Raw genomic sequence first — 27,675 nt, 5'->3', positions numbered from 1 at the left:
CCCAATCTCTGTGTACCCCAGACTGTCTTCCTTGGAAAGATTTAGAAAACATAGAATACTGGGCAAAAAAAACCCCTTCATTTTTCAGGCTCTCTACCCACATTGCCAGGTGACTTTTTTTTTTTTTTGAGACAGAGTGAGACTGGAGTGCAGTGGCATCATCATAGCTCACTATAGCCTCCAACTCCTGGGCTCAAGTGATCCTCCTTCCTCAGCCTCCTCAGCAGCTGGGACTACAGGTGTGAGCCATCAAGCCTGGCTAATTTTTTTTCTATTTTTGGTGGAGACGGGGTCTCGCCTTGCTCAGTCTGATCTCGGAACTCCTAAGCTCAAGCAATCCTCCCACCTCGGCCTCCCAGAGTGCTAGGATGACAGGTGTGAGCCACCGCCCCTGGCTGCCAGGTAACTTCTTACTGCAGGTTCACGAAACCTTCAGACTCTGAGGAAGGGAAGAGAACCCGGCCTTTCTGCACCCCCTGCATCTAGCATTTGCACTGAAAACTCGCTGCCACAGTTGTGTGTCGAATTATGTTTCCTACAATGTCCCTTACTGGTGAGATCATTTCTAAGACTTATTAATCCCTTGTATCTCTTCTTGCAAGAATTTTCTGCCCCTGATTTCTTCCTTTTATCTTCCTAGTGTTTTTCTTGAGCGCTTCATATGCTAAGGCATGCCTGGGAAAGACCGCTTTCTTTACTTTGCATTCTTCTCATTCTGCAATATTAAAAAAAAAAAAATTCTATTCTGCTTAAAATAATGCAAACCTTCTCCCGTGACTACCTGTCAATCACTCTCGGGTTTGCCTCCGCGCGCGGGGCACAGAAGCGAGCCTCACCGATGACGTCGGCGGTGATGGAGGCCAGCGCGAACAGCGGCGCCACTTTCTGCTCGTAGACCCGCTTGCCTTTCCTTTTTCCTCCGATCGGGTTGATGAACACCAGCAGGTGCTTCGGTCTGGACGCTGCACGGCGGCCACAGCAACGCGAGAGTCACAGTGAAAACAACAGAGTCAAAACTGAGAGCCAAGTTACTGGACAGAAGCAAACCACGATGGTTTTGGAATTCTTAGTGTCGCCCCATAAAAAGTATTTTCAGATCTTAGAGAACAGGGGCAAAGAGCTTCCCAGCCCGCAAACCCAGAGAGGCGGCAGCGGTCAGAGCTGCAGGTGCCGCCACACCTGCTGGGCTGGCTGTGAGGACGGCCCCGGGAGCGACAATCCTCACTGAGGAAGACGCCCCTCCCCGCAAGAGCCTCAGGCGCAAACTCTGGCGGGCAGCAGCCTTGTTCTGCGGCACGTGGGGGGAGCCGGTTTGCAGAGGACAAGGGGCAGGAAGCAGACGTGCAGAGAGGGGCGACAGAGACAGACAGACAGGCAGACGGGCAGGCACAGGAGGAGAAAGCGTGAGGGAGCAGCCCGGAGGGGTGGACAGACAGGGAGGCGCAGGCCCCTTCCCCCCTCCCCGGCCCGGTTTCAGGCCCTCCTGAGACCCGGCCCAAATGTTTCCTCGGGGAAACTGAGGCACAAATGTCCGCTGTGGCACTTCCCACAATAGCCAAAAAGAGGAAACGACCCAAATATCCAAGAGCTGATGCACAGACACCATGCGGTCTGTCCACACCCGGAGCGTTCTGCAGTCACGAAAGTAACCCGCAGCCACACTACCAATGTGGAGAAACGTTGCAGACGGCATGCCACCAAGGCCTCACACACAGAGCTCACGTTATGTGATTCTGCCCTGTGAAGGTCTAGAGCAGGAGGGACAACAGGGGACAAAGCCAGCCGGGGCCATCTGCTGGGTGACTTCAGTCTTGACGGCGTGTGCTGCACAGGTGCGCGGCTTCGCAGCTCACTGAAACTGGGGATTTGTCCAGTTCACGGTATTTTACCATTTTCTTAGGCAAAGCAAATTTTAAGGGAAAAAAATAGCCCCAACTCGTGCAGAGAACAGAAAGAAGAGGAAGAAACACGTCTGAGCTCTCTGTGTGAGTCCGCTGTGGCCTTCAGGGCGAAACCCGACAAGGATGTCACCAGAAAGGGACCTGGCAGACCCAAGCGCAAAAGTCCCGAACGAAACACCGGCAAGTCAGTGACATATGGAAAGATACAGCATCACCACGAGGGCTGTGTCCGCTCCAGGAATGTAAAGGGTTGTCGCAAGGAGAAATTAATGCAATTCAACATATTAACTCAAAAAGGATCAAATAATCATCTCAACAGATGCAGAAAAAGAAAAGCATTTTTATCAAATTCAATTCCCCCTTTTCGTGATTTTAAAACACCCGAAACTCTCAGCAAACTGGGATTAGAAGGGAATCCCCTTAATCTGATTTCACAAATCTACTAACGAGCTAAGAAGCATCACTCTTGATGGTGAAATGCTGAAACCGTCCCCGGCCCTCGGGACCCGGACAAGGACGCTGCCGCCCCCTGCTCTGGTGGTCCGGACGGGGCAAACACGTGAGAAAAAGAAACAAAAGAGAGAAGACCTGACACTGGAGAAACAGAACTGTCATCACGCACAGCTGACACGCTTGTGTTTGACCGAAATCTGAAAGAACCACCAAACTATTAGCATTAATAAACTAGCTTAGCAAGGTCATGGGGTGCGAGGTGAAATACGTAATTCTATGACATTTCCAGACACAAGCAATAGAAAATAAAAAAGCAATGGTGGCGCCGCAGTGCAGCAGGGGAAAGGACGGCCTTCCCCATAAACGGCACGGGGCCGAGCGGATATTTATATTTTAAGAAAACGAACTTTGACCACTCACCTCGTACCACACACAAAGATCAATTCCAAATGGCTGATCATCTACATTCACAGGTACAACAACAAAGCCTTGAGAATGAAACATCTTTACAACCTTGGAGGAGACAGTGATGTCTTAAATAGCATATAATCTTACCATAAAGTTTTTACAAAAGCATAAAAATAAATTAACCACCACCACAACAACAAAAAGATAAATGGAGCGATATGAAGAACCTCTGTTCGTCAAAAGACCCGAATAAACGCCACTGCACTCCAGCCCGGGCAGCAGGAGCGAAACCCCGTCTCCAAAAACAGAACAAAACAAAAAAGACCCCAATAAGAGAGTGAAAAGGCAAACCACAGATTGGGAGAAGATATCTTCCAATTCACAAATTCAGTGAAAGGTTCAGATCCATCATGTGCAGAGAGTTTCTTCTACGTATCACTAAGAAAAAGAGACAACCACACAGAAAAAGGGACAGAAGAGCAGAAACCTCCCAAGGAGGACATCTAAACGGCCCATATGCACACGAATGTGTTTCTCAACTGCACCGACCATCGTGGGAACGCAAACCAAAGCCAAAATCAAGGCTAGCGCTCACCACCACGGCTAAAATGGGGAGCAGCTCAACGTGTTCAAAAAGGCACGTACCAGATCGAACACGGCACTGTCATCTGTGGCGGCCCACACGGGGACCGTCAACGGCAAAACAGGCGGATGAGCGGCCACATGGGCGCCTTGTGGAACGCCACACCTCGCCAAGACGATGACCACACACCCGATGACCACACACCCGATGACCACACACCCCATGACCACACACCCAATGACCACACACCTGCAACCAGAGGCGACGGCGGGCGAATCTCACCAACACGATGTTGGGCACAAAGCCAGACACGGGAGCGTTTATACCGTGTGACGCGCTGTGCAGAAGCACAAACACGGATCTAGCTGCTCCGATGTCCAGCTGGTGTCACCCTGGTGTGTGTGTGGGGGGGGGCGAGACCAGGGGGGGGCGGGGGCTCCCCGGGGCTGGCCACCCGCCGTCTCTCGGGCAGGGTGCTGGTGCGCGAGTGCGCTCAGTGTGAAAATTCACCAGGATGTGAGCGCTTCTCTGTTGTTACGCGCCGGCAAAACATGGAAAGGGATGGCAGCGTTCACTGCAAGTTACGACTGCAGAGCAGCTGAAACGGCAGGATCACACACTACCTTTAGACACAAGTAAGTGGACCATCACAAAGGGGCGACACACGGGCTTTCCTGGGAATTATATAGAAAAAATTAACCCACATTATTCCACGGGGATTTTCTCTTTGAATCTGCACCTACAGAGCCAAACCCGGAGCCTTAAAAGTCAAAGTCTCACAAGGACAGACAGATGGGACAGGAGAGGTCGGGTGGGGAGCAGGTGTGGACGGGGCGGAGGAGGTTGGAGCCCAGTGGGGAGAAGGCAGAGAAGCCGTGGCCCGGCACACAGGGCAGGGACAGGGACAGGGACGGGGACAGAGGTCGTGGTGGGCTGAGACGTGAGGAAGGTCAGCGTGGGCTCGTTCCCGCAGCAGGCAGCGAAGACCTCATCCCACGGGCTAAAGCAGAGAAGTGCGGGAAGGCAGGTCCCCCGCCCCAGTGAGAATCACAAGCTGTGCTTTTTCCAGCAAGGACATTTCTCTGAAGCTAAATATCTGAATACCTCCTTCAAATACACCGAAACTCACTTTTTTAAGGTAGATGACAAACTAACTCAAAACGATGTACAACTAACACGAACACATGCTATCCCTAGTCTACGGCTGAAGCCTATATTGAGTTGTCGAGGTCGAGACTGTGTGTTAAGGTTATAACCAAACAACATAAACTAGTGTCATGGACACCAAACGGATGAACACCTACCACTTTTCTCTTTGGGACGGGCGGGGGATGGGGTCTCGCTCTGTGGCCCAGGCTGGAGTGCAGTGGCTCCATCACAGCTCACCGCAGCCTCTAATTCCTGGGCTCAAGCGAGCCTCCTGCCTCAGCCTCCTGGGCAGCCGGGACTACAGGCGTGCGCCACCACGCCCGGCTCCTACCACTGCTTAAGGGTGACACAGAAGCTGCTGTGACTCGGCACACAGGAACTGCCCTCAGGCTCCTGCTGCCCTGCCAAGCAGACGTGTCCCCCACAGGTAAGGGGGCACTCCTGCAGGTAGCAGGTCCCATCCCCACATTCACCTTGAATGCAGAAGCTGCCACTGCCCCCACTTCCCGAAACAGAACCCAGGCTCAGGAGGCCAAGTGAATGGCCTCAGGTCTCCCGGCAGGTAAGCTGGGGGCTGGGACGGCACGCCAGGGTCAGGATTTCCCCGCGGGGGGCTGCAACTCCATGCAGGGCCCGGGCCGTGGAGCCCACACTCTCGGCACTCGCTCCGCCGGTCCCCTAACTAGTAAACATTTTTTTTTTTTTTTTTTTGAGACAGAGTCTCACTGTTGCCCAGGCTAGAGTGAGTGCCGTGGCGCCAGCCTAGCTTACAGCAACCTCAGACTCCTGGGCTCAGGCAATCCTACTGCCTCAGCCTCCCGAGTAGCTGGGACTACAGGCAGGTGCTACCGTGCCCGGCTAATTTTTTCTATTTTTAGTTGTTTGGCTAATTTCTTTCTATTTTTTTTTTTTTTAGTAGAGACGGGGTCTCGCTCTTGCTCAGCCTGGTCTTGAACTCCTGAGCTCAAACGATCCTCCCGCCTCGGCCTCCCAGAGTGCTGGGATGACAGGCGTGAGCCACCGCGCCCGGCCTAACTCGTAAACTTTTAAGAAGTCGGACGGATTCAGCACGTCCACGGTGGGCCTGAGGAGCCGTACGGAGGGAGCACGGCTGCGAGGGGGACCGGCAAACCCCCCACCGCGAGGCCCCGCGCGGCCCGCCCGCCCGCCAGCGCAGACACGTACTCAGCGTCTCCAGCATGGCCCTCAGGGTCTGCAGCCACAGGCGGCACAGCTGCTCCTCCGGGCAGCAGAACGTCACCTGCGCCCACTTCCAGCGGTGGTGCCGGGCTCTCTTCACACAGTGCACTGCACGGAAACAAGCACGCGTGTCAGCCCCGGCCCGGCCCGGCCCACAAGGCCCCGCGTGAACACGCCCCACGTGTGTGCGAACTACGGGCTCACGGCCGAAACTTCCCCAGCGGTTCTCTCTCTCTCTCTCTTTTTTTTTTTAACTGCTCAGGAACTTTCAAGGTACATTAGAAAAAAAAAACAATCCTATTTTCACATCTTTTAAGCCATGTTAAAAAAAAGAAGAAGAAGAAATAAAGATGATCATCAACCAAAACATGAGCTACAAGCAGATCCTGGAAAAATCAGCGGCAAGAGTCTATGAAGACGAGCCAAGCCCCGGAGTTTGCCAAGCAAACCACCCACAGGGCTCCCTCCCGCGCGTCTGTGCGGACCAGCGGGGCATGGCGGGGAGACGCCGCGCCCCGTCACCTGTGAACGCGAACGGCGTCTCCATCTTCTGCCACCGGCCGGCGCCGCCGCCGCCGAGCTTCCCGTCTGTTTCTTCCACGGCGATGATCTCGGCTACCGGCACGGACCAGGCATCTGTAAAACACACGCCACATGTCCGTGAGGCTGAGCACGTGCTGCTTGGACGCTGCCATCAGAAATCCAAAAATTAACAGGAAGGTACTTGTCACTTTTTAACTCTGAGCTAAATGACCACAGGTGGCCCGGCGTTACCAGGCGGGGCAGCTGTCCCGCCCAGCAGAGCCGCCGAAGGCCGGCCGCGCCTCTCCACACCATCCCCTCGGCCACGGGGCCGGCTAGGGACCGTGCTGAGTTAGGGGAGACACGTCCAAGACACGGAGCCTGTCCTCAGGACAGCGTCTGGCTGGGACATCCGAGCGGAAGGAACGTAGTGGGACGCGGGGCAGCCAGAGACACGGGGAGCACAGGGGAGAGACCGTCAGGGCCCTGCCACGGGGTGGGGTCTGGAACGGCCAGGGCGGGCCCACTCGGGCGAAGGAGGAGCAGGGGGCACTTGGGGACGACGGCGCTGGACATCGTCCCCCACAGAGCCCGGGGAAGGGCAGATTCCACGCCCGCCACCCTGGGCATGTTCAGCGGCAGCTGTGATCACAGCGCGGGCAGTAACTGCGCCTGGGCTGAAGGAACACCCCCCCATCCCCCGACCGCCAGGGGAGCACAGAGCAGGGAAGACAGCGAAGCCGGGTTGCACAGCCCGTGTGCCAGAGCTTACTCGGGAACTGCTGACAGGGGTTCACGATACAGAATGTTATAATCTGGGGCCAGCTTCCCAGGCTGCCTACAAAACTGGCAACAGAACTGTCACGATTCCCCCCATCCACGATATCCCATCGTACAGTCTTGGAAACGGGGGCAAACAAGTCGAATGTCACATCCAGGGCAGAGTCGGCACCTGGCAGCACCCAGCACCAGCGCCCTCCGGAAGTTAAAGCGAGCCGGCCATGGGCAGCCAGCAGGTGCGGCCCCCGCCACCCGCCACCCCCACTGGCGCACCTGTGCGGGCCCCGCCTCCCCAGGGGCCGTTTCCCGCCCATCCTAATCCCAGAGAGCCTGCCCACCTGCGGCACTGCTCAGCCACGCCCCAGCGGCAGGACGTGCGCCCGACAAGGTGTGGACACTGGCAGCCACAGAACAACTCAGATTGGCTAAGGAGAAGAGAGTTTTTTTAAATAATACTCAAGCGAGCCAGGGCAGCGAGCTGCGCTGGACTACCTTTAACTTTGCAAGTCTGAAGTTTTCGTTTATAACAACGTCCTTCCAGCTAACACATCAGGGCAGGTCTTTTTTTGGGGTGTTGGGCATTTGATACAGCTGTTATTTTAAATATCTTTCACGTCCTTCCAGAACAGAGCACAAACGAATTAGAAGCCTGAGAGTCGACTGTCACCCTCATTTTCAGATCCTACAGCTGACCTTGAACATGCCTCTGTATTTTTCAGTTTGTCATGACTTTTTCTCCTAATAATATTAATAGTAATAATAAACAACCCGCTCAGGACAGTTACTACTGTTTCAAATATTACAACTGTTACACACTGAAAAAAAAAAAAAAAGTTCTCATTCAATAAAGCCCTTCCCAAAAATGGACTGGACGTTTGTAACCCAGTCTCAGCTGAAAGGTTGGGCGCTTTTGCTGACGACAGACAGATCCCCTGTCTCGCCCCTCACACGCTGACAAGCAGTGAGCCCCAGTGAGGGCGACGACCGAGCGGCCGTCACATTCCAGAAAAACCGGCGGCCACGTCGGCGCGTGAGCCGGGACCGCTGGCTGCCGGTCGGCCCAGGAGTTCGCAGGCCCCTCTCTGCAGACCCGGCGGGACTGCAGCACTCTGTGCAGGGCCTGCCGGGGCGGCTGAGAGGGCTCTGCTTCCAGCATCTTCTCTTCCGAGCCTGTTCTATCTGTCTGTGAGTGCTCATCACCATTCACTAAGTCTATTCCGAGACTGTGACTCGCAGAGGAAGACCAGTGCGTGCCGCCAATCGGCTTAACCAGCTTTGATCCAGCAAAAGTTCCTGGACTCGACCGGCCACACGCGGCAGCGCCACCCCCAGCACGGGGGCCCACGGGTTTCCCGTGTGTCACGAGGGCTGCCAGTGTGACAGGGACACAGGTGTGCCGTGTGTGCAGACACACAAACACGCCCGCTCAGCAGGGCCAGGGGCAAGGCGGGGAGGGGCAGGCTGCTCAGCCGGGCCTCCCGCGGCCACCTAGGAGGCCCCAGGTGTCGCCTGCCCCGTGGGATGTGCGGTGAGAACAAAAACAAGTGCACAGTCAAGGGACGCGGTCCCCCGGGCTCCTCAGGAGCGTGAGCCGCAGTGGGGGAGGCAGGGAAGGGGACGGAGCAAGAGAGCTGGCCCCGCCTGCCCTGCCCGCCAGAGGGGTGTGAGGCTCAGTGCGGGAGTCTGGGGCTGCCCACATGCACGGGGACCGCGGGGGCCGGAGGAAGAACTGGCAGGGAGTCCCGACCCCCCTGCAGTGACACGCGGCAGAGGCATTTCCCCGCCGGCACGCCACTCAGTAAACACCCGCTGATGTCACCTGACGTCACTAAAAAGTAAAGGCACGCCTGGACGCCTGTGCAAAGTAAGGCCAAAAAACAGCACTGCCCCCGACTGCCACGGGGAGTCCAGAAACACCGCGCAGTCACCGACTCCTTGAGAGTGGTCCAGCTGTCCCTGTCCCCTCCCCACCCGCCACGGCCGCCCCGACACAGCCCTCCGTTTGTTCGGCGCCAGGAGGCGGGAAAGGCCGACACCCACGTGGCGTCCAGTGCTGCGCCGCAAGGCGTCTCCAGACTGGACCGGCAGATCCGTGTCGGGGCTGGCGGCAGATGTCACTTGCCGCGTGCCGAGACTGGCCTTCGGATGATTCAGCTGCCGGCGTTAGAAGCGGCTCTGCGCGGCGCCGCGGCATGCTGGGGCTGCCTTGCTGAACTCGCCAGCACCTGCCCGGGGCTGAAAAGGTGAGCTGGGAAGAGGGCCTGCCCGCATCACCAGGTGCCACACACACCCGGGAGTCGCACCAGCCAGCACGGGCGATGCCACCGTCTGGCCGCACTGTTCCGGTGTCGAGGAGAACAGCGCCCACGAGGCAGGCCCCTGACGGTGAGGAGCTCCGCGTCCATCTGGGGAGATCCGGCGCGGACCCGGGAGGTGACGGCTGGTGGCTGTAATTGCACGGAAGCCCCCTTGGGAGGCAGGCGTGGAGCTGGAGAACCACCTGGATGGCCTCCCCAGCGCCACCCGGCTGGTTAGGGGCACAGCCTCCACAGGCCACCAGCAACACGAGGCCGCAGTGCAGGTGAGGCCGCACGGGCCGTCTCGACACCCGGCAGCACACCAGGTGCTCTGCTAGGACCGACACAGAAGCCAGACGGTGGCTTTTCCTGTTCATCTAGAAGGCCTTCGGGGCAGGGCAGACCCTGTGCCCCTGTGAGTGTCCCCAGCCTGTGGGTCCAGGAAACGTGCTGGGTTGACCCCAGACCTGCTTGTACGACACCAGCACAACCAGAGGCCGTGCCAGCTGGCACCGCAACACACAGGACACCTGCCGGCCCCACCCACACTCTCTCCTCGGGCCGCGGGAAATCCCGCTGCGTCAGCCTTCCCCTCCTGGGGACGAGATGGGGGCCACAGGACCCCGGGGACCGCTCAGAGCCTTGGGGCGACTGCGAGCCCGCCTCCCCCACCGGGTGAGACAGACTCACCGCCGGCGCCCACCCAGGCTGGGCACTCGGCTTTTAACAAAGAAAAATTCTCCGGAGGATTTTAACAGGATGCGGCCTCACGACGTACTATTCCAAATGTCCAGGAAATAACCCAGAATTAATGGACACGTCCAGAGGCAGGAAACAGCCACGTTCTCAAGGGAACAAAGAAGGGGGACAGACGTCAAACGCGAGCTGACCCCTGGTGTTGGCGTCACCAGAGGAAACGTGAGTCGGCTGTCACGGCCAAGCTCGCTCACGCAGAGCTGCACTTCCTTACAGTGAACAGAAAGACAGAGGCTCTCAGGAGAGAGACGGAAACTCTGGCAACCACGTGGAAGAGTCAGAGCCACAGAGCGCAGTATCTGAGACTGAAAAGTCACCGGCTGGGCTCAGGAGCAGAATGGACGTGACAGAGGGACATCAGTGACGTTGCAAACAGGTCAGTAGAAATGACCTCTATTCAGGAGAACAGAACGGAACAAAGTCTTTTAATGCTCAAGAACCTTCCACGTCTGAGAAGATGGACGAGATGTGCTTTTTCCCTCCTCTGAACGTCACGCAGGAAACAAACAAGACTCTGAAAGGCGGAGAAAGCAGGCTGGCCGGGGGACCGGGGCCCAGAAAGGGACGTGCTGGCCCCCTGGGCTTTCCTCGCCTCTCCTATATCTCGGATTTGGAACTCAAGAAGCCTGCGACCAGGAAGTGCCGGCAGGTGCAAACAAAAGTCCCCAACAAAAGCGGCAGCGCAGGGAAGGGGCGGCCCACGGGACAGAAACTCCACAGACAATAGCTGCTCTACTCCAGCCCAACGCCACAGAAGAGACCGGCCGCCTCCCTCCCGAAGTGCAAATGGGGGGGGGGTGGAGGGGGGGGAGGCCTAGACTTGCACCCTCCCCAGAGGTCGTAAGGGCATGCCTGACACCCAGGGCAGGGCATCACGGGGGAGACCGCCACGCAGGGAGCTGGGATTCGCATCCCTGCCCCTTCCCCGAGTCTCGGTGGGGACCCAGGGGCTGCCGGGGCTCCCACCTCCACCCAGCGGGGACCTGCAGCCCCCGCCTCAGCCGCCAAGGCCCAGGGGACGGGGACGTCCACCCCCGACCCGGGCAGTGACCGGCGCTCTGCCCCACAGGAAGCAGCTACGACAGAAGGTTGAGCGGTGCCCGGTGTCCTGGGACATGCTACGCAATGTCCGGGCTTCGACTGAAAACCGACCTCCACACCAAGCGCCAGGGGGGCCTCTCGCTGGATGGAAACGACCCTCGGGGGAGGCTGAGACGTCGCCCGGACGAGAACCCGGGTGCAGGGTGCAGCCGCGGTGAGGCCTCGCAAGCAAACAGCGCACGCCCGGGACAAGTGTGCTGGCAAAGGGAAGGGCTCCTGGGACAGACAGAAGACATGAGGAAGGAAATTCCAGAACGCAAAGGCAGAACCAAAACAGAAGACAGAGGGGGGCAGGGCGGGGCGGGGACGACCCCACAGCAGGACACAGGGACAAAGGAAAGAATCGGTGAACTGCAGGACAGAACGATGGAAATTACACAATCTGAAAAACAGAGTTAAAAAAAAAAATAATCCGCAGAGCCTCAGGGACCTTCGAGGTTGTAACAAAGACCTGCCACTTACATCACTGGAGTCCCAGCAGGAGAGGAGGAAGAGAGCAGGGCCGAAAAAACACTCAAAAAGCCAAAAAAAAAACCAAAACCCTGATGGCTGGAAACTTCCCAAATTTGGCAAAAGACATAAACCTACATTCGACCAGCCGAGCAAATCTCACATAGGATAAGCCCAAAGGAATCCACGCCAAGACTCATCACAGTGAAACTTCTGAGAACCAAAGACAAAAAAATCTTAAAAGCAGTGAGAGAGAAACTGGGGGAAAACAATTCAAATGACTAAGGAGCACTTGGAAACCAAGAGAAGGCCAGAAGGAAGAGGCTCACACATTTTTCAAATAATGGAAGAAAAGACCGGTCAACCCGGGAACCCGTATCCAGCAAAAAATGAAGGATGGGAGAGATGAAGGAGGAAATCAAGACATTCCCAGATGAAAGGAAGCTACGAGGACTTGCTGACCACAGACTTCTCCTAAACGTTTGCAAGCACCCCGGACAGAATGGAGGCGACAAAAGAAGACAGCCTCATGAAGGAATGGAGGGAAGAAAGAACGTGGTAAGCATGGTAAGTTGTGGGAAAACACAACACCCTTTTCCTTCTCTTCTCCTATTGCGTTTTAATGACGCTCGAGGGTTGAAGATAAAATTATAACGCTGATGTGGCTCTCAGTGTATGTAGAGGAAACAACTAAGACAACTATATTATTAACAGGGAAGAGCACATGAGAGAGTAAGATTTCCATGTGCCACTCCAGCTGGCAAAACGCCACCTTTCCAGTAGACCAGCAGAGTCAGCTGAGAGACGCACAGGTGAGGTGACGCCTGGAACAGCCACTCAAAGGCCGTCCAAAGAGACACGCTCAAGAATAATACAGGTGCTTTGCCACAATAAGGAAAACTCATAAAATGTTAAAAAAAAGTACATGGATAAATCAAAATGAAATTCCAAAAAAAATATTTAATAAACAGAAAGGCAAGAAAAAGAAAACAGAGAAATGAAAACCAGAAAAAAAACACAAAACAACAATAAAATAAAATGAAGTGGCAGACCTAACCCCTAACATACCAGCACCACTGAGTAAAAAGGCAAGAGGTTGGCAGAGCGGGCTGAAAACCACGAGCTCATTTCAAACTGCGAGACGTGAGCAGGTGGAAAGTAAAGGGACGGGAGAGGACACAGCACACAAACATTAATCAAGAGAAAGCAGGGGCTGGCGCGGTGGCTCACGCCGGTAATCTCAGCACTTTGGGAGGCCGAGGGGGGAGGATGGCTGGGGCCCAGGAGTTTGAGACTGGCCTGAGCAACACAGCGTGACTCCGTCTCTACAAAACAGAAAAATTGTGGGGTGGCGGGGGACAGGGGTGGGTCGTCTGGATGGGCTGAAGGCACGGGAGGCTTCGTGAGGTGACCCCCAGGACGCGGGTCTCCAGACTCCCAGCCCCCACGACCTGGGGTTCGACCACCAGCCTGCGCTCCGCAAGACCAGACGGCGAGGAGCAGGAGGGACCGGAGGGGCGGCCCGGGGCCAGAGATGACGAACCCCACGGCTGGAGGAGGACGCCGTCCGCCCAGGCTGCGGCCGAAAGGGGAGGCCCGAGGTCAGCACAGAGAGGGTGCGTGAGACGGGACGGGAGACGGGAGAGAAGCTGGCACGCCGTGGTGGGTGTGGGGGGCTGGCCGTCTCCACCTGACAACTCGGGACCCGAGGCTCAAGAGAAACCAGGACAGAAGCGAGAGTGTGGGGCGTGGGGCGTGGGGCGTGGGAGAGACGTCCACGCGGCGCTGACCGCTGAGCCCGTCCAGTGGGGACAAGGCTGTGGAGGTGACGCCGGCTTCAACCTGCACTGTCTGCTTGTTCGCAACGCCCACAAGGCAGGGACCAACTACGTTCTCTGGAAAATGACCGACAGACAGCAAACTGCATGGGGGGAACAGAAAGCGAAAGGTATCAGGAGTATCTCAAATACTCAGAAATCGTGTCTGCTCGAGTGTGGAGGCTCCTAAAACACGAGTGTTGCGACCTCCCTGGGCTACACGATCAGATCACAGATGGAATTGTGGGGGCAAAGGATGCGTATTCGCTATGATTTCAGAATATTGCCAGATTCCTTCCCCAAAACAGTCTAGCAGCTCCCGCTCTGGTCCACCAGACCTGCCGGCCCGGGAGCTTCCCCGACACCCCCCGCGCCGGCGCCGTGCCTGGCCACGCGGGCTCCGGGTGGCGGCGCTGCCGGCTCGCTGCGGCTTTGGCGTGGGTCGTCTATTCAGAGGCTCATCGCCCGGTTTTGAAATTCTTCTCCTGTGAATTGGCCTGCATATGGCCTGCCACCGCCATTCCTCTAATCGACGGTCCATATTTTTCCCATCGATTTTTATATAAGTTTAAAAATTTTCTAGAAATTTACCCTCTGGCCGTCGTGTCTGTTGCAGATATCATGCCCACCGTGTTATCAACTGAGGGTGCCTTACTAAAGAAGACGTAAATTGCTTTATTTAGTCAAATAATCTAGCATTTTCTTTCTTCTTTCTGGATTTCCCACCTTGGTTAAATTGCCCTCTATTTTCTTGTAAGAATTTATTTTTACATGAAAATCATTAATCCGCCTGCTTCCCATCTTGAGAAACTTTCTAGCGTCAGTCAATTAAAGAGGCATTCGTAATGTCCGTGTAATAAAACTACTGCACAGCCAATAAAAATCATGTCTGAAAACACACACTTTCCTAGGCTCCAGCAGCTTTCTACTCACAGCATCCAACAGAAATGAAAGCACATGCCCCCTCTCAAAGAGTCACAGTGTCTTTATTCATGCAGCCCCAAATGGAAATAGTCCAAAAGGTCCGTGGATAAGCTAAAACATTGCACTCACACAATGCAATATCACTCAGTAACTAAAAAGAACGAACCACCAACATGATGAACCTTAAAAAACTAAATGAGATACAGCAGCCAGCCACAAAAGAGTACAGAGTGATGGCTCCGCCCGGGTAAGACCGTCAGCGCCAGACCCGACCTGGGGCGGGGCGGGGCAGGGGCAGGCGAGGCCCTGGGGCGCGGCGTTGCCAGTGTCCTGTGTCCCCACGGGGTGACGCTCACAGAGGCGCACACAGAATCAAAACTCATCCACCCACATACTCTTAACATGTGTGAATTTTATTGCATGCAAATGAGACCTCTGTAAAATTGGTTTGTTAAAACATTGCTTTTTTTTTTTTTTGAGACAGAGTCTTACTCTGTTGCCCAGGCAACAGAGTGAGTGCCGTGGCGTCAGCCTAGCTCACAGCAACCTCAAACTCCTGGACTCAAGCGATCCTCCTGCCTCAGCCTCCAGAGTAGCTGCTGGGACTATAGGCATGCACCACCGTGCCTGGCTAATTTTTTCTATATATTTTTGGTTAGCCAATTAACTTTTTTCTATTTTTAGTAGAGACGGGGTTCTCGCTCTTGCTCAGGCTGGTTTCGAACTCCTGACCTGGAGCGATCCTCCCACCTCGGCCTCCCAGAGTGCTAGGGTTATAGGCGTGAGCCACCGCGCCTGGCCTGAAATACTGCTTTAAAAGAGGAAAACATTCTGCAGTATATTTTCCTACCTTTTCTTTCATGTGTATTTACATATACACACAAATGCCAAGTATTAATCACTTACGTGTAAGACTAAGGGTGCCTCTCTGTGAGTGCGCTTTTCTGTGGCTTCTAGATTTTATGAAATCGACATGTTATTAATCACTTTTGTAGGCAGGAGAAAACATTTTGTGAAGTGTCTCTGGCTTGCCTGGGTCTTGCCAGGCACCTTGTAGGGAGTGTTGGGGGCGCAGGACAAACACGGCAGCAGCCTCACTGCCAGCTTGGGGTGTTCCAGGTGTGGGGGGGCTGGCGGGAGGAAGGGTGGGGGCCTCCCACAAAGGTGGAGCCTGGAAAGGGGCCCCCACAGCACTCCTTGAACCCCCCATCACACACACACACACACACACACACACACACACACACACACACCCCTCCCAGCCCCAACTCGGAGAGAACAAATACAGGGTCTATGTCAGCGTGTTTTGCTGCAGCCGGGGGAATAACCCAGATATCACTGCAGTGTTTCAAGTTCAACGAGCATGACCCGCTTGGAGCAGCCTCCCCTCAGGGCTTCCTGTTTTCAGTCTGCCCTACTTCCCACCGGACAGACGGTGGTGGCCCGGAGCACTTGCTGTCTCCGCTGTCTCAGGCAGAGACTTCACCCAGGCCCCGAAAGCTCCAGCCCTCCATATTCCTGGTCCTTATCTTTGTCCTTCAAAGGCGAGTCACCCTCCCAGCACTCGGACCGCTGCGGGAAGAGCGTGTGCCGGGGTCAAAGCCAGCGACCTTCTGCACGCCATGTGCACGGGAGCAATCAGCTCAGAGCTCCTAGGCTCCACGTCTGAGAACAGGAGTGAAATCATGGAGAACCTGAAGGAATGGATGAAATAACCCAGTGGCTATTGTCCCTGCACAGCACACTCTGGGGCCCCGGCTGGGCCCCTCACCTGCCGGTCTCCTGGAGCTCCAGGGCGGCCCCAGGCCTCAGCCCACGGGCCCTCCTACGCCGGGGGTGGGGAACCTTGTCATGTTGGAAGGACACTTTGATTTAGCTGTAATCAAATACGGCTGCATTCAAGAAACTTCAATTAGATACACTTAAAAATGTACATTATTTTTGTAAAAATCTATTATGTACTTAATAATTTTAAGAAAATGAAAACGAGTTGTTCATTTTAAAGTTAACTAGCCTTGGCCGGGCGCGGTGCCTCACGCCTGTAATCCTAGCACTCTGGGAGGTCGAGGCGGGCGGGTTGCTCGAGGTCAGGAGTTCGAAACCAGCCTGAGCAAGGGTGAGACCCCCGTCTCTACTAAAAAATAGAAAGAAATGAATTGGCCAACTAAAAATATAGAGAAAAAATTAGCTGGGCATGGTGGCGCATGCCTGTAGTCCCAGCAGCTACTCGGGAGGCTGAGGCAGGAGGATCGCTTGAGCCCAGCAGTTTGAGGTTGCTGTGAGCTAGGCTGACGCCACGGCACTCTAGCCCAAGCAACAGGGTGAGACTCTGTCTCAGCACAAAAAAAAAGTTAACTAATCTTTTAATGACTTTGTTGTGTCTACTTTTTGTTGGAAAGCATTTGAATATTTGGTTGCAGCATGGAGGTCCACAGTTTCAGCTGATTTTCTAAACGGGTATCAGTCACTTGTGACCTCAAGGGCATCTTGATTTTCGCTAGGCGGAAGAATATAGATTCTCAGCAATAAGTGGTTGAAAAGCAAGAAAGTGTTTTTTGGGCATATTGCCAAAGGCGTGGAGATTCTACTATATTTTTCAGTTGGATCTTTCTTAGCATCAAACAATGGCTTTAAAATGTCATCTACTGAGAGCGCAATCAATTCCATCTGTAGTTCTTTAGGTGCCTTGGTGATATCAACTAGGTGGGGCTGACACGCTAATTTGAGTGTGATGTCATGATTCTCAAAGTCAGTGAGCCTTTCATTGCACTCTCCAATTAATAGGTGTATATAACAGCTGCGTATTCTTTAAATGATTCACATGCATCACCCTGCTCACCAGTGACCTTTGCTAACTGGGCAAAATGTTCATCCTAAATTTCCTTTGGAAGAAGAAGAAGTGTTTCGGAAAAAAGATAGCTTTTTCCGAAATACTTGTATTTTTGGTCGCACATTAATATCATATATAGACTTAGTTGTACCTTGCAAAGAAATATTTAAGTTGTTTTGATTTGACATGATATCACACAGAAATGCTGCACTCCTATAGAAATTTTCTTTCAATAATTCACACTGCTGATTCCGTTCTTAGTAAAATTTAACTATCTATTCTCACAGAGATAAAAATCTTGGCTAACACCTGTCCCTGCCATAGCCAACCGCACTTTAGAGAGATAGGGCAAATCCACACTGAATACACCTCATTGTTCAACTTTAGCATGTTATGGAATCGATGAAACTGATGATGCCGTGCTGCATTTGCTCAGATATAGTTAACAATACTTTATAACTTGTTTCAAAGTGTCATTTAGTGGCTTTAGCACAGAGATTTTGCTGATGCAAGATACAATGAAAAGAAACAAGAGCATCTGAATCTGTCAACACTTTAATTTGTGCAATAAACCCTTCATGTTTTCCTGTCATAGAAGGTGCACGGTCTGTACATATGCTGACTAAATTTATGAAATTCAGTCCAACTTCACAACATTTATCTTAAAAGTTGACAAAGATATGTATTCCCCCTGTTCTGTTTGAAAGAGTGCCCAATGCAAGTAACACTTCGTAGCAAAGAAAATCTTCCATTTTGACCTGAATGAAGTGTAAAGCTGCACTGAGTCAGTGGTATTAGTTGATGCATCCAAAGCAACTCAATAATATATATTTTCCTTTTGAAGTATTGCATGAAGTTGTTCTGTTAAGTTGAAGGCAAATTCATGCTGCTGATTAGTTATGGTTCTCCTTGAAAGAGGCAGTTGTTTGTACTTTGAAACATAATTGAGGTCTAAGCATCCTACAGCTTTGAGAATGCATTCTTTCACAACTTCCACATCACTGAATGGCTTCCCTTTTCCCCCCCGAGTATACAAGCTACTTTATAAGTTGCTTCAGTGGCATAATTTCCAGGTATTATTGCTGCTTTAAAAGAATTGTCTTTGTTTTTGCTTTTCACCTTTTAATTTCTGCAACGCAACCTTTCACGCCTCTCCTTCTAATTTAAAATATTTGTGGTCCTTGTGAGTGTTATAACGGGGATGGGCATTGAATTTCTTTAACATTGATACTGCAGTATCACAAAGCAAGCGAATCATCTTAAATTTAGCAGGAACAAGATAAGATTGCAATTCCCAATCCTCATTAAAAACAAAAACCTTCCTTCAGCGGTCTCTTGGTCTTCTTCGACGTGACGGACTATTCAGCAGACAGAATTAAAAAAATACTTCAGAGCTGTGAAACTATTCGGAAACTCCGTTTCAAACAGAAACACAGTGCACCACTGTCAAAAGCGGACAACAGACTGGCACACTCAACCCCCACAAACTCTCGCCGACCAGCCTTGTGCGGTAGTGGCGCCAGTCAGGTGGGGGAAGTTAGAACGAAGTCGTAGCAGCCGTCAATCCAGCCCTCACAGCTTACCAGTGTTCTAACTGTGCCGGTCAATCTGGGAGGATTATTTCACTGAAACTTATTTTATTCGTTGGCATTTTAAATATGTTCATTTTAAAAATAAAACGAAAATATAAAAATGCGTTAATAGAAATAAAAGAATGTGTTCTGTAAAGTTTAGAGTCAGCCAAAAGGCTGCACTTAAGGACCTAGAAGGCCGCATGTGGCCTTAAGCCGCAGGTTCCCCACCCCTGTCGTAGGACCTGTTTTTGCACAATTCTCCACCTGTCATTGCTCCTCAACCCGGGCAGTGCAGGTGCATCCAGACACACCCTGGGGAGCAGCGGGGCGGGGTAACGCCGCCCTGCTACCCCAGCCTCCTGTCCCGGGAGCTGCTCCACATCCTGCCCTACTGACCTCGCGCACACAACACCCCAACTCGGCCCGGCTCCTTTTGGGGGCTGCAGAGTTACGAGGAAAAAGCACAGATAGGGTGTGGCTGTGTCTCCACACTCGGGTGTAACCCAGAGTCTCCCGACATGTTTGTGTTTTCCCATCGCGCTGGCTGCTCCCTGCAAAGGCCACCAACCAAGACACCCGCCCCCGGAGCCCCGGGGCCCTCTCCAAGAGGGACCACCTCTCGGCGAGACAGACGGGTGGCTCCCACTTGTAAGAATGAAGCCACCACCATGCCAAGGAGGGGACGACAGGCAGCTGGGGAAGGCACCGGCCAGCAAAAACAGTGACTTAACGGTTGACACCACACCACACCAAACCCAGGGCTGGGTGGCCAGAAACCAAACCAGAGCCAGCCAACGACGCCGATGCTAAAAACAGGCAGTGAGTGACTTCCCGCGAGACACCAGCAAGGGTGCGGGTCTGTCCGGCAGCCACGGGGCCCCTGAAGCCTCACGGGGGGGGGGCACCAGCACAGCGAGTGGGGCTGGACCCACCGAGCCCCTCACCCCAGTCGCGACACAGCCACAGCTCTGGCTCTTCCTCCCCGAGACACTGCAGTGGCCACCCCACAGGAACCTGCCGGTTCGATGCAGAGCGGAAGTTCAGCACAGTTAGTAAGTGGCAGTCATTGTTCTTAAGCCCAGAGATTTACAGAAACCGCCAGGCGTCTGCTCTCCCTCCCTGTGAGGCTAAAGACCGCAAGAACTGGGATGTGGGCCTCGTGCTAGGAGGCCCGAGGGTGTTACAGGAGCCGTGACATTTCTCCCGAAGAGGAGAGACCTTAGAAAGGCCAAGTCTCACACCCTCAGCCACACAGAGAGGCTCTGTGAAGACAGTAATTCTGGGGACCCCAAGGCTGGAAACCCAGTGCCGGTCACAGGTCCGAGACCACCCGGTGACTTTGGCCCCACCTACCAATCAGCTCTGTCTCTGCCCCCGACCCCCGACCCACAGAGCCTGTGTCACAACTCAGTGTCAGAAAGCCCCACACAGCACCCCGACTGCCCACAGGCATCCCAAACTCAGAGCAATTGTTTTTCAAATCTCCGCTCCCCCGCAGGGCTCTCTCTTCAGTAACCAGCAGCTCAGACGGACACACACGGGAATCCCTGGCAGGCTTCCTCCGGGCACCCGACCCCCCACGTCCAGCCCCCACTCACCACCGCCACCTCTGCCTGGACGGGGCCACCAGCCTCCCAGCTGCAACTCCTGGTCTCTCCTCTGTCTGCACCCCCTAGCAGAGGCCATGGGACCCTTGGAAAATGTTAAGTTGGATAAAAACCCTCCGGGGCTTCCACCTGAGGACTGAACTCTGATCTTTTTCTTTTGCTAAAAACTCCTTCCTAAGGAGGCCAGCTGGGTCAGGCAGACAAAGGGTAAATTCCCACTAAGCATTCCCACTAAGCGGGGTGGTTTACTTCCCAGCCTGATTCTGGTATGGCATTAACATCACCTAAAAAATAAGAAGCCCCTGTCTTAACTCAAGCATCCTAGCAGATGCCTATCATAAATTTAAAATATCTTAAAGCATCCTAGCAGGCGCCTATTGTAAATTTAAAACATCCTCCTGTCTGGACCTCCCAGAGTGCTCACACCCTTATCTTAAAATAAACATATCCTTTCTGGTCTTCTAGATAAAGTCTAACTCTCTCAGCCAACTGCCACCCAAAGAATCTTTAAACCCACCGATAACCTGTAAGCCCATGCTTAGAGATGTCCCACCTTTTGGGGCCAAACCAATGTGTGCCTCTCATGTACTGATTTGTGACTTTGCCTGTAACCCCTGTCTCTCTGAAAATGTATAAAACTGAACTGTGACCCAGCCACAGCGCGCCCACTTGCCCAAGGCCTCTTGGCAGTGGCTCCGGGTCATGGCTCTCAAATTTGGCTCAGAATAAATCTCTTTAAAATTATTTTACAGAGTTTGGCTTTTTTTTTCCGTTGACACACCCCACCCACAGTAACAGGCAAGTCCCATCTCTGCCGCCAAGGCCGTGGGAGACCTTTCCCGTCCCCCACCTCCCTCTGCCCGCTACACCGGCCTCCTGCCGGTCGGCCTCAGGGCCTTGCGTGTGCTGTGACTCCTGCCTGGACCCGTCTCTCCCTAACACACACGGGGAACCCAGTCTCTCTCCAGGTCTCTGGAGAAATGTCACCGTGTGAGTGACCACTGTGCACCAGAGACCTGCCCCCACCTGCCCAGCCCCGTGCCCTCCCCGTTCGGGGCCCTCCTCCTCAGTTCCAGCTCCACCAGACACACTTGTCCCTGCGCTTCCCCCGTCTCTCCGTCCAGTGGGAAAGGCCCCACTGCAGCCAGGCCTCTGCCCGTCACACACACTGACCCAGGGCCAGGACACTGCCCCGCGGGCCCCAACAGACACTCAGTGAAAACCTGCCAAAGAGGGACTGAATGAAACCAGACACACCCACGCTTGCCAGCCTTGGGCTTCCTCTGCCTGCAGCATTCCCCCCTTGGCACTGTCTACACCCGTCCTCTGTAATCCTCCCCTCCCCAGGAGGATCGGATGACATCTTCATAAGCCTCTGCCAATCCCTCTGCCACCGGACAGCTCTGCACAGGGGCCTTGGGGAGGGTGGCCGGCGTGTCCTTGTCCCATCCCAACCACCGCCCCGGGGCCCTGGGGGTGAGGGGTGGGGGGTGCTTTCCATGACTATGAAAAATGCACTTCTCCAAATGAGGACGCCTCTGGAGGTCATGCGGCCAAACTGTCACACCAAAAGCAACGCGCACTTCCCCCCCGGGCAGGGCGCACATCCCAACACAGAGCAGGTCAGGAGCCCCTTATTGAACTTCTTGGCGACAGGAAGTCCCCTGCCTGCCAGGGCGCCCCTGGGCTTTCGGATCCCGCTGGAGGAAAGCACCTGTCCTTGGGCTGAACTGCAGTGGGGTGGGGGTGCGCGCCCTCGGGATCCATCCACGGTCAATCTCGTCCAGACGTGCCCGAGGTCAGCCCCCGAGATGCCCTGCAGCCCTCAGCAGCGACAGGACCGCGCCGCCTCCTGGGGTCTCAAGCCCGCAGGGAGCTATGGCCCGTCTTCCCCTCCCCCTCAGGCACCTCCTCCGGCCCTTTGTCACCCCTGCCGGGAGCAGACAGCCCTCAGCGCGGGACATTTTCCTGCCAGCGGCCGCCCAGGCCCCCGGCCCCGCTCCGGCCTCCGCCACGGCCGCCACCCGCCCCGGCCCGGCCCGCCCGCCGCCTCCCCGGCCCTCCCGCCAACCGTCCAGCGCGGGCCCCGCAGACGAGCGGGCGCCGGGCCGGGGCCGGCGGGGCCGGGCGGCGGCAACACTCACCCGCGCCGGGGGCGCCGGCTCCGGGCCCCGGGCTCCGCCACCAGCGCAGCAGCGCCCGCGCGGGCTCCAGGCTCACGGCGCAGCGCTGCTGCTTCACCCACAGCTCGGAGCGCAGCGGCTCCGCCGCCCCCGTCGCCCCCATCGCCGCGGCGCGGTGGTCAGCGGGCGGGGGCGCGGACGCCGAGGGCGCGGGACCGTTAGCGGCCCCTGCAGTCGGCCCGGGCGGCGGCGGCGGCGGCGCGGGGCGGGCGCGGAGGGCGGCGCTGCGTCACCCCGCACGCAGAGCGAGGGCGGCCGGCGGGAGGGGGGCCGGGACCCAGGGGAGGTGGGAGGGGACCGGGAGGGGGCCGAGTCGGGGTACAGAGGAGGGGGCTGGGGAGGGTGGGAGAGGACTAAGGGGAGCCCTGGGGGACCAAGGAGGGGGCCGGGACGGGGAGGGATGGGAGGGGGCCGAGGAGGGGGCCGGGTCGGGGAACAGAGGAGAGGGCCGGGGAGGTGGGGGGACCTAAGAGGGGCCTGGGGGGGCCGAGGAAGGGGGCCTGGGCGAGGGTCTCAGCACTGGCAGCTGCCGGAGGATTGGGGGGTTGGGGGGACCCTCCTCTGCAGCAGCCCTGCGCTGGGGTCGGTCGCTCCCGCAGTTGTGGGCTCCGCAGCGCCTCCCTGGCAGGTTGTAATGACAGGCAGGGCGGGCGGGCAGCAGAAATGCTGGCGGGGCGGTCCTGTGCAGGCGGTGGGCGCCCACGGGCGGCATGACCTTGGGCGACGATCTCCTTTTGGATGCCGGCCGGTCTCCCGTGGGCCGGGGAAGGGCTCAGCAGGCTAGTCTGGACGGGCAGGAAGGCCTTCCAAAGGAGGCGGTCTTCTGCCCAGGGGCTTGGGGATGTGGCCTGGAAACCACTCTGGAGCCTGAGGCCACCGGGGAGTGCCAGGGCAGACCGCTGAGCAGGCCCAAGGACCCGGAGCTGAGCCTGAGCACTTGGCAGAGGCATGGCCTCTGTGGCCGAGTTCTCCTTCCTCACCATCCCGGCAGCTCAGCACCCTGCCTCAGGGAGGCCTCCTGACCACCCAGCTAAAAGAGCCAGCACCCTGCAGCCGGCTCCAGGCCTGTCTGCAGAGCTCGTCTGTCTGCTCCACAGGGACATTGCTCTATCCCAGGCGCCTAACTCAGTCCTGGCATGCAGGAAGCCCTCAGATACGGGTTTAGCAAGCACATTTATCCCCAACTCATCAACAAAGACTCTGTGGCTCCCAGAGGTTAAGTGACTAGCCGAGAGCCCAGGGCTCCAACATGACGGAGCCCCAAGCTCACCCGAGCTCTGGCCCCAGGACTGGCCTGGGAGCCACCTGCCCTTCCCGCAGCTCTCCCTGCCTGGCCCTGCTGCTGCAGACAGAGGTGGGGCAGGCCAGGTCCACGTGGCCTCACTGCTGTGCCTGGCACTGGTAGCTCCATGCACAGGCCTTATCCTGCCAGCTCCCTCAGACTGTCTACACGGCAGGAACAAGCCATGAATCACCCCTTCCTGGGAGCCCAGCCCCCATGCAAGTCTTGCCGCCAAGGCCCAGACAGTCTTGCAGCCTCCGTTGGGGCCAGAGTCCTAGCCCCGCCCTTGAGCAAGCCATACTTGGTCTCCCAGTGCCGTGGGGTGGACGGCAGCAAGGCCTGCCCTGCCTCTTCCCTCCCACGGCTGCTGCTCTGAGGCTTGGGAATGTGGATCTGAAACTTCTTTGGAAACCTTGTGCCTGTGGGAGGCAGGTGCTGATGTTGCCCAGCTGCTTGCAAAGAGGGTTGGCGGGCGTGGGCAGGAGCTCGGGGACACCAGCATCCCTCCCCCAGGACCTCTTCCTCCGGCCTCTCCGTGGCCAGGCTCCTTCTGCCGCTCCTTGTTTCTGCATTTAGCTGTCCTCCAGATGCACAAAATCCTGCAGCCAGAGTAGGGGGCCCCCAGAGAACTCCCCTTTGGGAGACAGGCCTGTTGGCTGTCATGGGTTGACCCCTCCAAATTCACACCTGTACGCCCTAACCCCAAGCATCTCAGAATGTGACTGTATTTGGAGATAGGATCTTTAGAGGTGATTAAATGCAGCTATTAGGGCGGGCCTTAACCCTTTGCACTCGGATGTCGAGTGTGGATAATGTCGAGTGGATAATGAGAAAAAAAAGCAAGTGAGTGAGTGCAAAGGGTTAATCCAGTCTGACCGGCGTCCTTGTAAGAAGAGGAAATCTGGACTCAAGAAGAGACACCAAGTGCGTACACAGAGGAATGACCCTGTGAAGAGGCAGCAAGACAGTGGCCGTCTTCAAGCCAAGGAGAGACCTCAGAGGAAAGCAGCCGTGCCGGCTTGGACCTTGATCTTGGACTTCCAGCCTTGGTGCGCTCCGTGGACTGCTCACTGGGAAGCAACGGGTTGCTGCTGTTTGAGCTCCCAGTCGGTGGCGTTTTGTCACGGCTAAGACAGCGGTCTTCCAGCCAGGGTCCTGTGGTTCCAGGATCGGCTGGGGCCGGGCCTGGCCACTGCGGGACCCCAGGCTTATGCTCAGGGGAGAGGGTGGTGCAGCGAAGGCCCAGACTCCAGAAGACACGCTTGGGTTGGATGGGGGGAGGGGCTGGGTGGGGTCAGGCCCCACGTGGGGGACCGTGGGCCCAGGACTCTGAGCATAGCACTAGGGGATGGAAGGAAGAGGCAGCTTTGCCCCAGCACAGCTGCCAGCCCCCTGCTGTGTGTTGGATCTCGGGGTGGGGTGGGGGGTCGGAGGTGGCTGTGAAGGTGCCTGGCAGCTTGCAGACTCAGCAGCCCTGGGTGGGCTGTCCTCTGCATCAGGGCACACTCCCGGCTCCCTGGTGGCCTGCCAGCACCTTGCTCTCCTCTTCCTGGCAGGCATGACTTTCCCATGCTAGGCCTTGGCCAAAATGTGCTTCCCACAGGTCTGCCTGGGAGACCCCCACTCACCTTCTCCTCTGACCCATATCCCCTCCCTCCAGGCCACAGAGTCCTCTGGCAGTTGACTGCATGGTGCTTCCACCTGGCTGCCACAGGGCCTCATTTCCACCCGTGGCACTGCAAGACAGCTGACGCCCCAGCCGGTCACTGGCCTGGCATGTGCACGGCTGGCCCCAGCCCCACACAGGGGCTGGACAGGCCCTGAGCTGCCAGGTAGGGCAGAGAGCCTGGGCTCAGACCCAGCAGCCTGGGCCCTGATTAGTCGGGCCCTGACCTGCCACCTGCCCCTGTCGTGTGTCCAGTCTGCAGGCTTGGGCTGCTGCCTGGTGGCCTAATGGCCCTGAGCCCTTAGTAGCCCAGACATCCTGCTCAGCTTCCGTAGCAACCACTGCCCTGGGCTGCCAGATTATCCCACCCGTGGGCTGCCTGGACCCTGTCTAAGCCCATACGTGGCCATCCAACACCCACGAGTTTCTACCCACTGGGTCGCCCATGCCATGGACCCCCGGGCCCTTCCTGTCGACAGAGCCCTGGCCGCTAGCAGGAACCTGGCACCAGCAGCACCTTCTACCACCATCCCCTCCATGGCCTCCGGTCTACTTTTCCCTTCTCTCCTGGCCGCTGGCCTTGTCTGCTGTGGCAGTCCTGCTGGCTGATCCTCCAGACTTCCTCCCTGATAAAGTCAGCAGCACCATTTGACATTGGAGTACTGCTGGGTGCGGGTGGGAGGATCCCAGCACCAGCTGTACCCTGGCTGCCAGAACGTCACTCTCTGCACTCCACCCTCAAGGAGGAGCCTTCCCAGCTCTTCTTCAAGGCCGACTGCCTGGAAGAAATGTCCGGGGCCCAAACATTTGGAGAGTAAGCTGATAATTTACAAACGCATATCCCTACATTGCCCACGTGACCTGGACAATAACCGCTGGAAATGGGCATTATTCACTTCTTTTTACAGGTGGAAAAATGGAGGCGCACAAAGCTAACCTGACCAGCTCAAGTTGTACAGAAAGTCAACTAGATGGGGAGGGGGGCACTGAGGCTCCCCTGCTCCAGGCTGCGGGGTTCGTCCGACATGAGAGAGTGGTAGATGATGCACGCTCCAGCCTGCACCCCCAGTGGGCTCTGCTCCCTGGGCACTCGGGCAGGCCAGCCTGTTCCTTCCTCCAGGGCACGGCAGGGCGTCCTGCCTGAACTGCTCTGTAGGAAGATAGCGCTGCCCCTCCCAGATTCCACCTGTCGCCTGAGAAAGCCCGGGAGCTCAGGCCGAAATAGAGGGCAGCCCTCAGGGCAGCAGGTCTGAGCTGAAAGGGGTGTGAGAGGTGAGGCCAGCAGAGAATGATGCCAAGGTGGCCAGGGCTGCCAGGGACCAGGGCTGCGCACACACCTGGGGAGCCAGGGGGAGCACCCCACCTGGGGGAGGGCCCCAAAGGTAGGCTTGGGCTTGGTCTGGACCCTGCAGTTTCCCACAACTTGCCGCGGTGACCAGTCTTGTTTGGGCACCAGCATGATGCCTGTCACTCTGCTTAGCATTGGCTCATTCAGTCCTCTAGGTGAGGCTGCTCTGCAGGTGAGGCTGCCAGGTCCCAGCGAGGCTAGAGGACCGGGCCAGGGGCAGAACTGGGAATGAACACAGGACTGCCAGACCCCGAAGCCTGCACTCTTCCCCTGCACCCTCTCCTCTCTAGACGGAGCACCCTGAAAGTAGACCAGTCTGCCTGCACCCGAGGAAGCGGGGGCCTGCCTCTCCCGGGGTCTTCAATGAAGTGTCCATTTCTCATCGTTGCAATGTAGCCTTGACTTATTTTGGGGAGCAGAGGCTGCCACAATGTCCAGCCTTGGGAGTTTGGGGGATGGTTACCCCAAGAGGCCCCTATCCTGGTGACATCTGTGACCCAGCACGGAGCCCAGCTGAGTGACTCTGCACAGCCTGGTTGGGTGGAATGAGGTCACTGGGAAACCAGGCCAGGGCTGTGAGGCATGGTCAGAGGCGGCTACTGCTTGAAGCACCATAAACTGTGGCTTTGAGACGATAAGGAGAGGCTAGAGATCTTGCTGGATGTGTTTTATTTGCCTTTTTGTATTTGAAGACTATAAAAAAAAAAAAAGTGATAAAATAGCAAAATGGGCCAGGCACAGTGGCTCTTGGCTGTAACCCTAGCACTCTGGAAGGCTGAGGTGGGAGGATCGCTTGAGGTCAGGAGTAGAGATTGCTGCCAGCTAGGCTGACATTATGGCACTC

General features: G+C 56.1%; 1 protein-coding gene across 2 annotated transcripts in view; it reads right to left on the bottom strand.

The window, feature by feature from the left end:
- The window catches only part of CERK (ceramide kinase), a 42,776-nt gene extending 20,040 nt beyond the window's left edge, over positions 1–22,736 (bottom strand). The window contains exons 1-4 of one of the 2 annotated variants that reach the window (XM_012756943.2): positions 22,497–22,736; positions 6,217–6,330; positions 5,680–5,802; positions 837–962 (exon numbers count right to left, since the gene is read on the bottom strand). In XM_012756943.2, coding sequence (XP_012612397.2) covers positions 837–962; positions 5,680–5,802; positions 6,217–6,330; positions 22,497–22,638 — 505 coding nt within the window. In that variant the 5' untranslated portion in view covers positions 22,639–22,736. Of the gene's footprint in view, positions 1–836; positions 963–5,679; positions 5,803–6,216; positions 6,331–21,609; positions 21,917–22,496 lie in introns of those variants that run through there. The other variant, XM_076006908.1, reaches the window with a different exon arrangement.
- Between the last annotated feature and the right edge of the window lie 4,939 nt (positions 22,737–27,675).

The sequence above is a fragment of the Microcebus murinus genome, chromosome 10 (genome assembly GCF_040939455.1).
Source record: "Microcebus murinus isolate Inina chromosome 10, M.murinus_Inina_mat1.0, whole genome shotgun sequence".
NCBI lineage: Eukaryota > Metazoa > Chordata > Mammalia > Primates > Cheirogaleidae > Microcebus > Microcebus murinus.
This window is presented reverse-complemented; position numbering and strand designations above follow the sequence as displayed.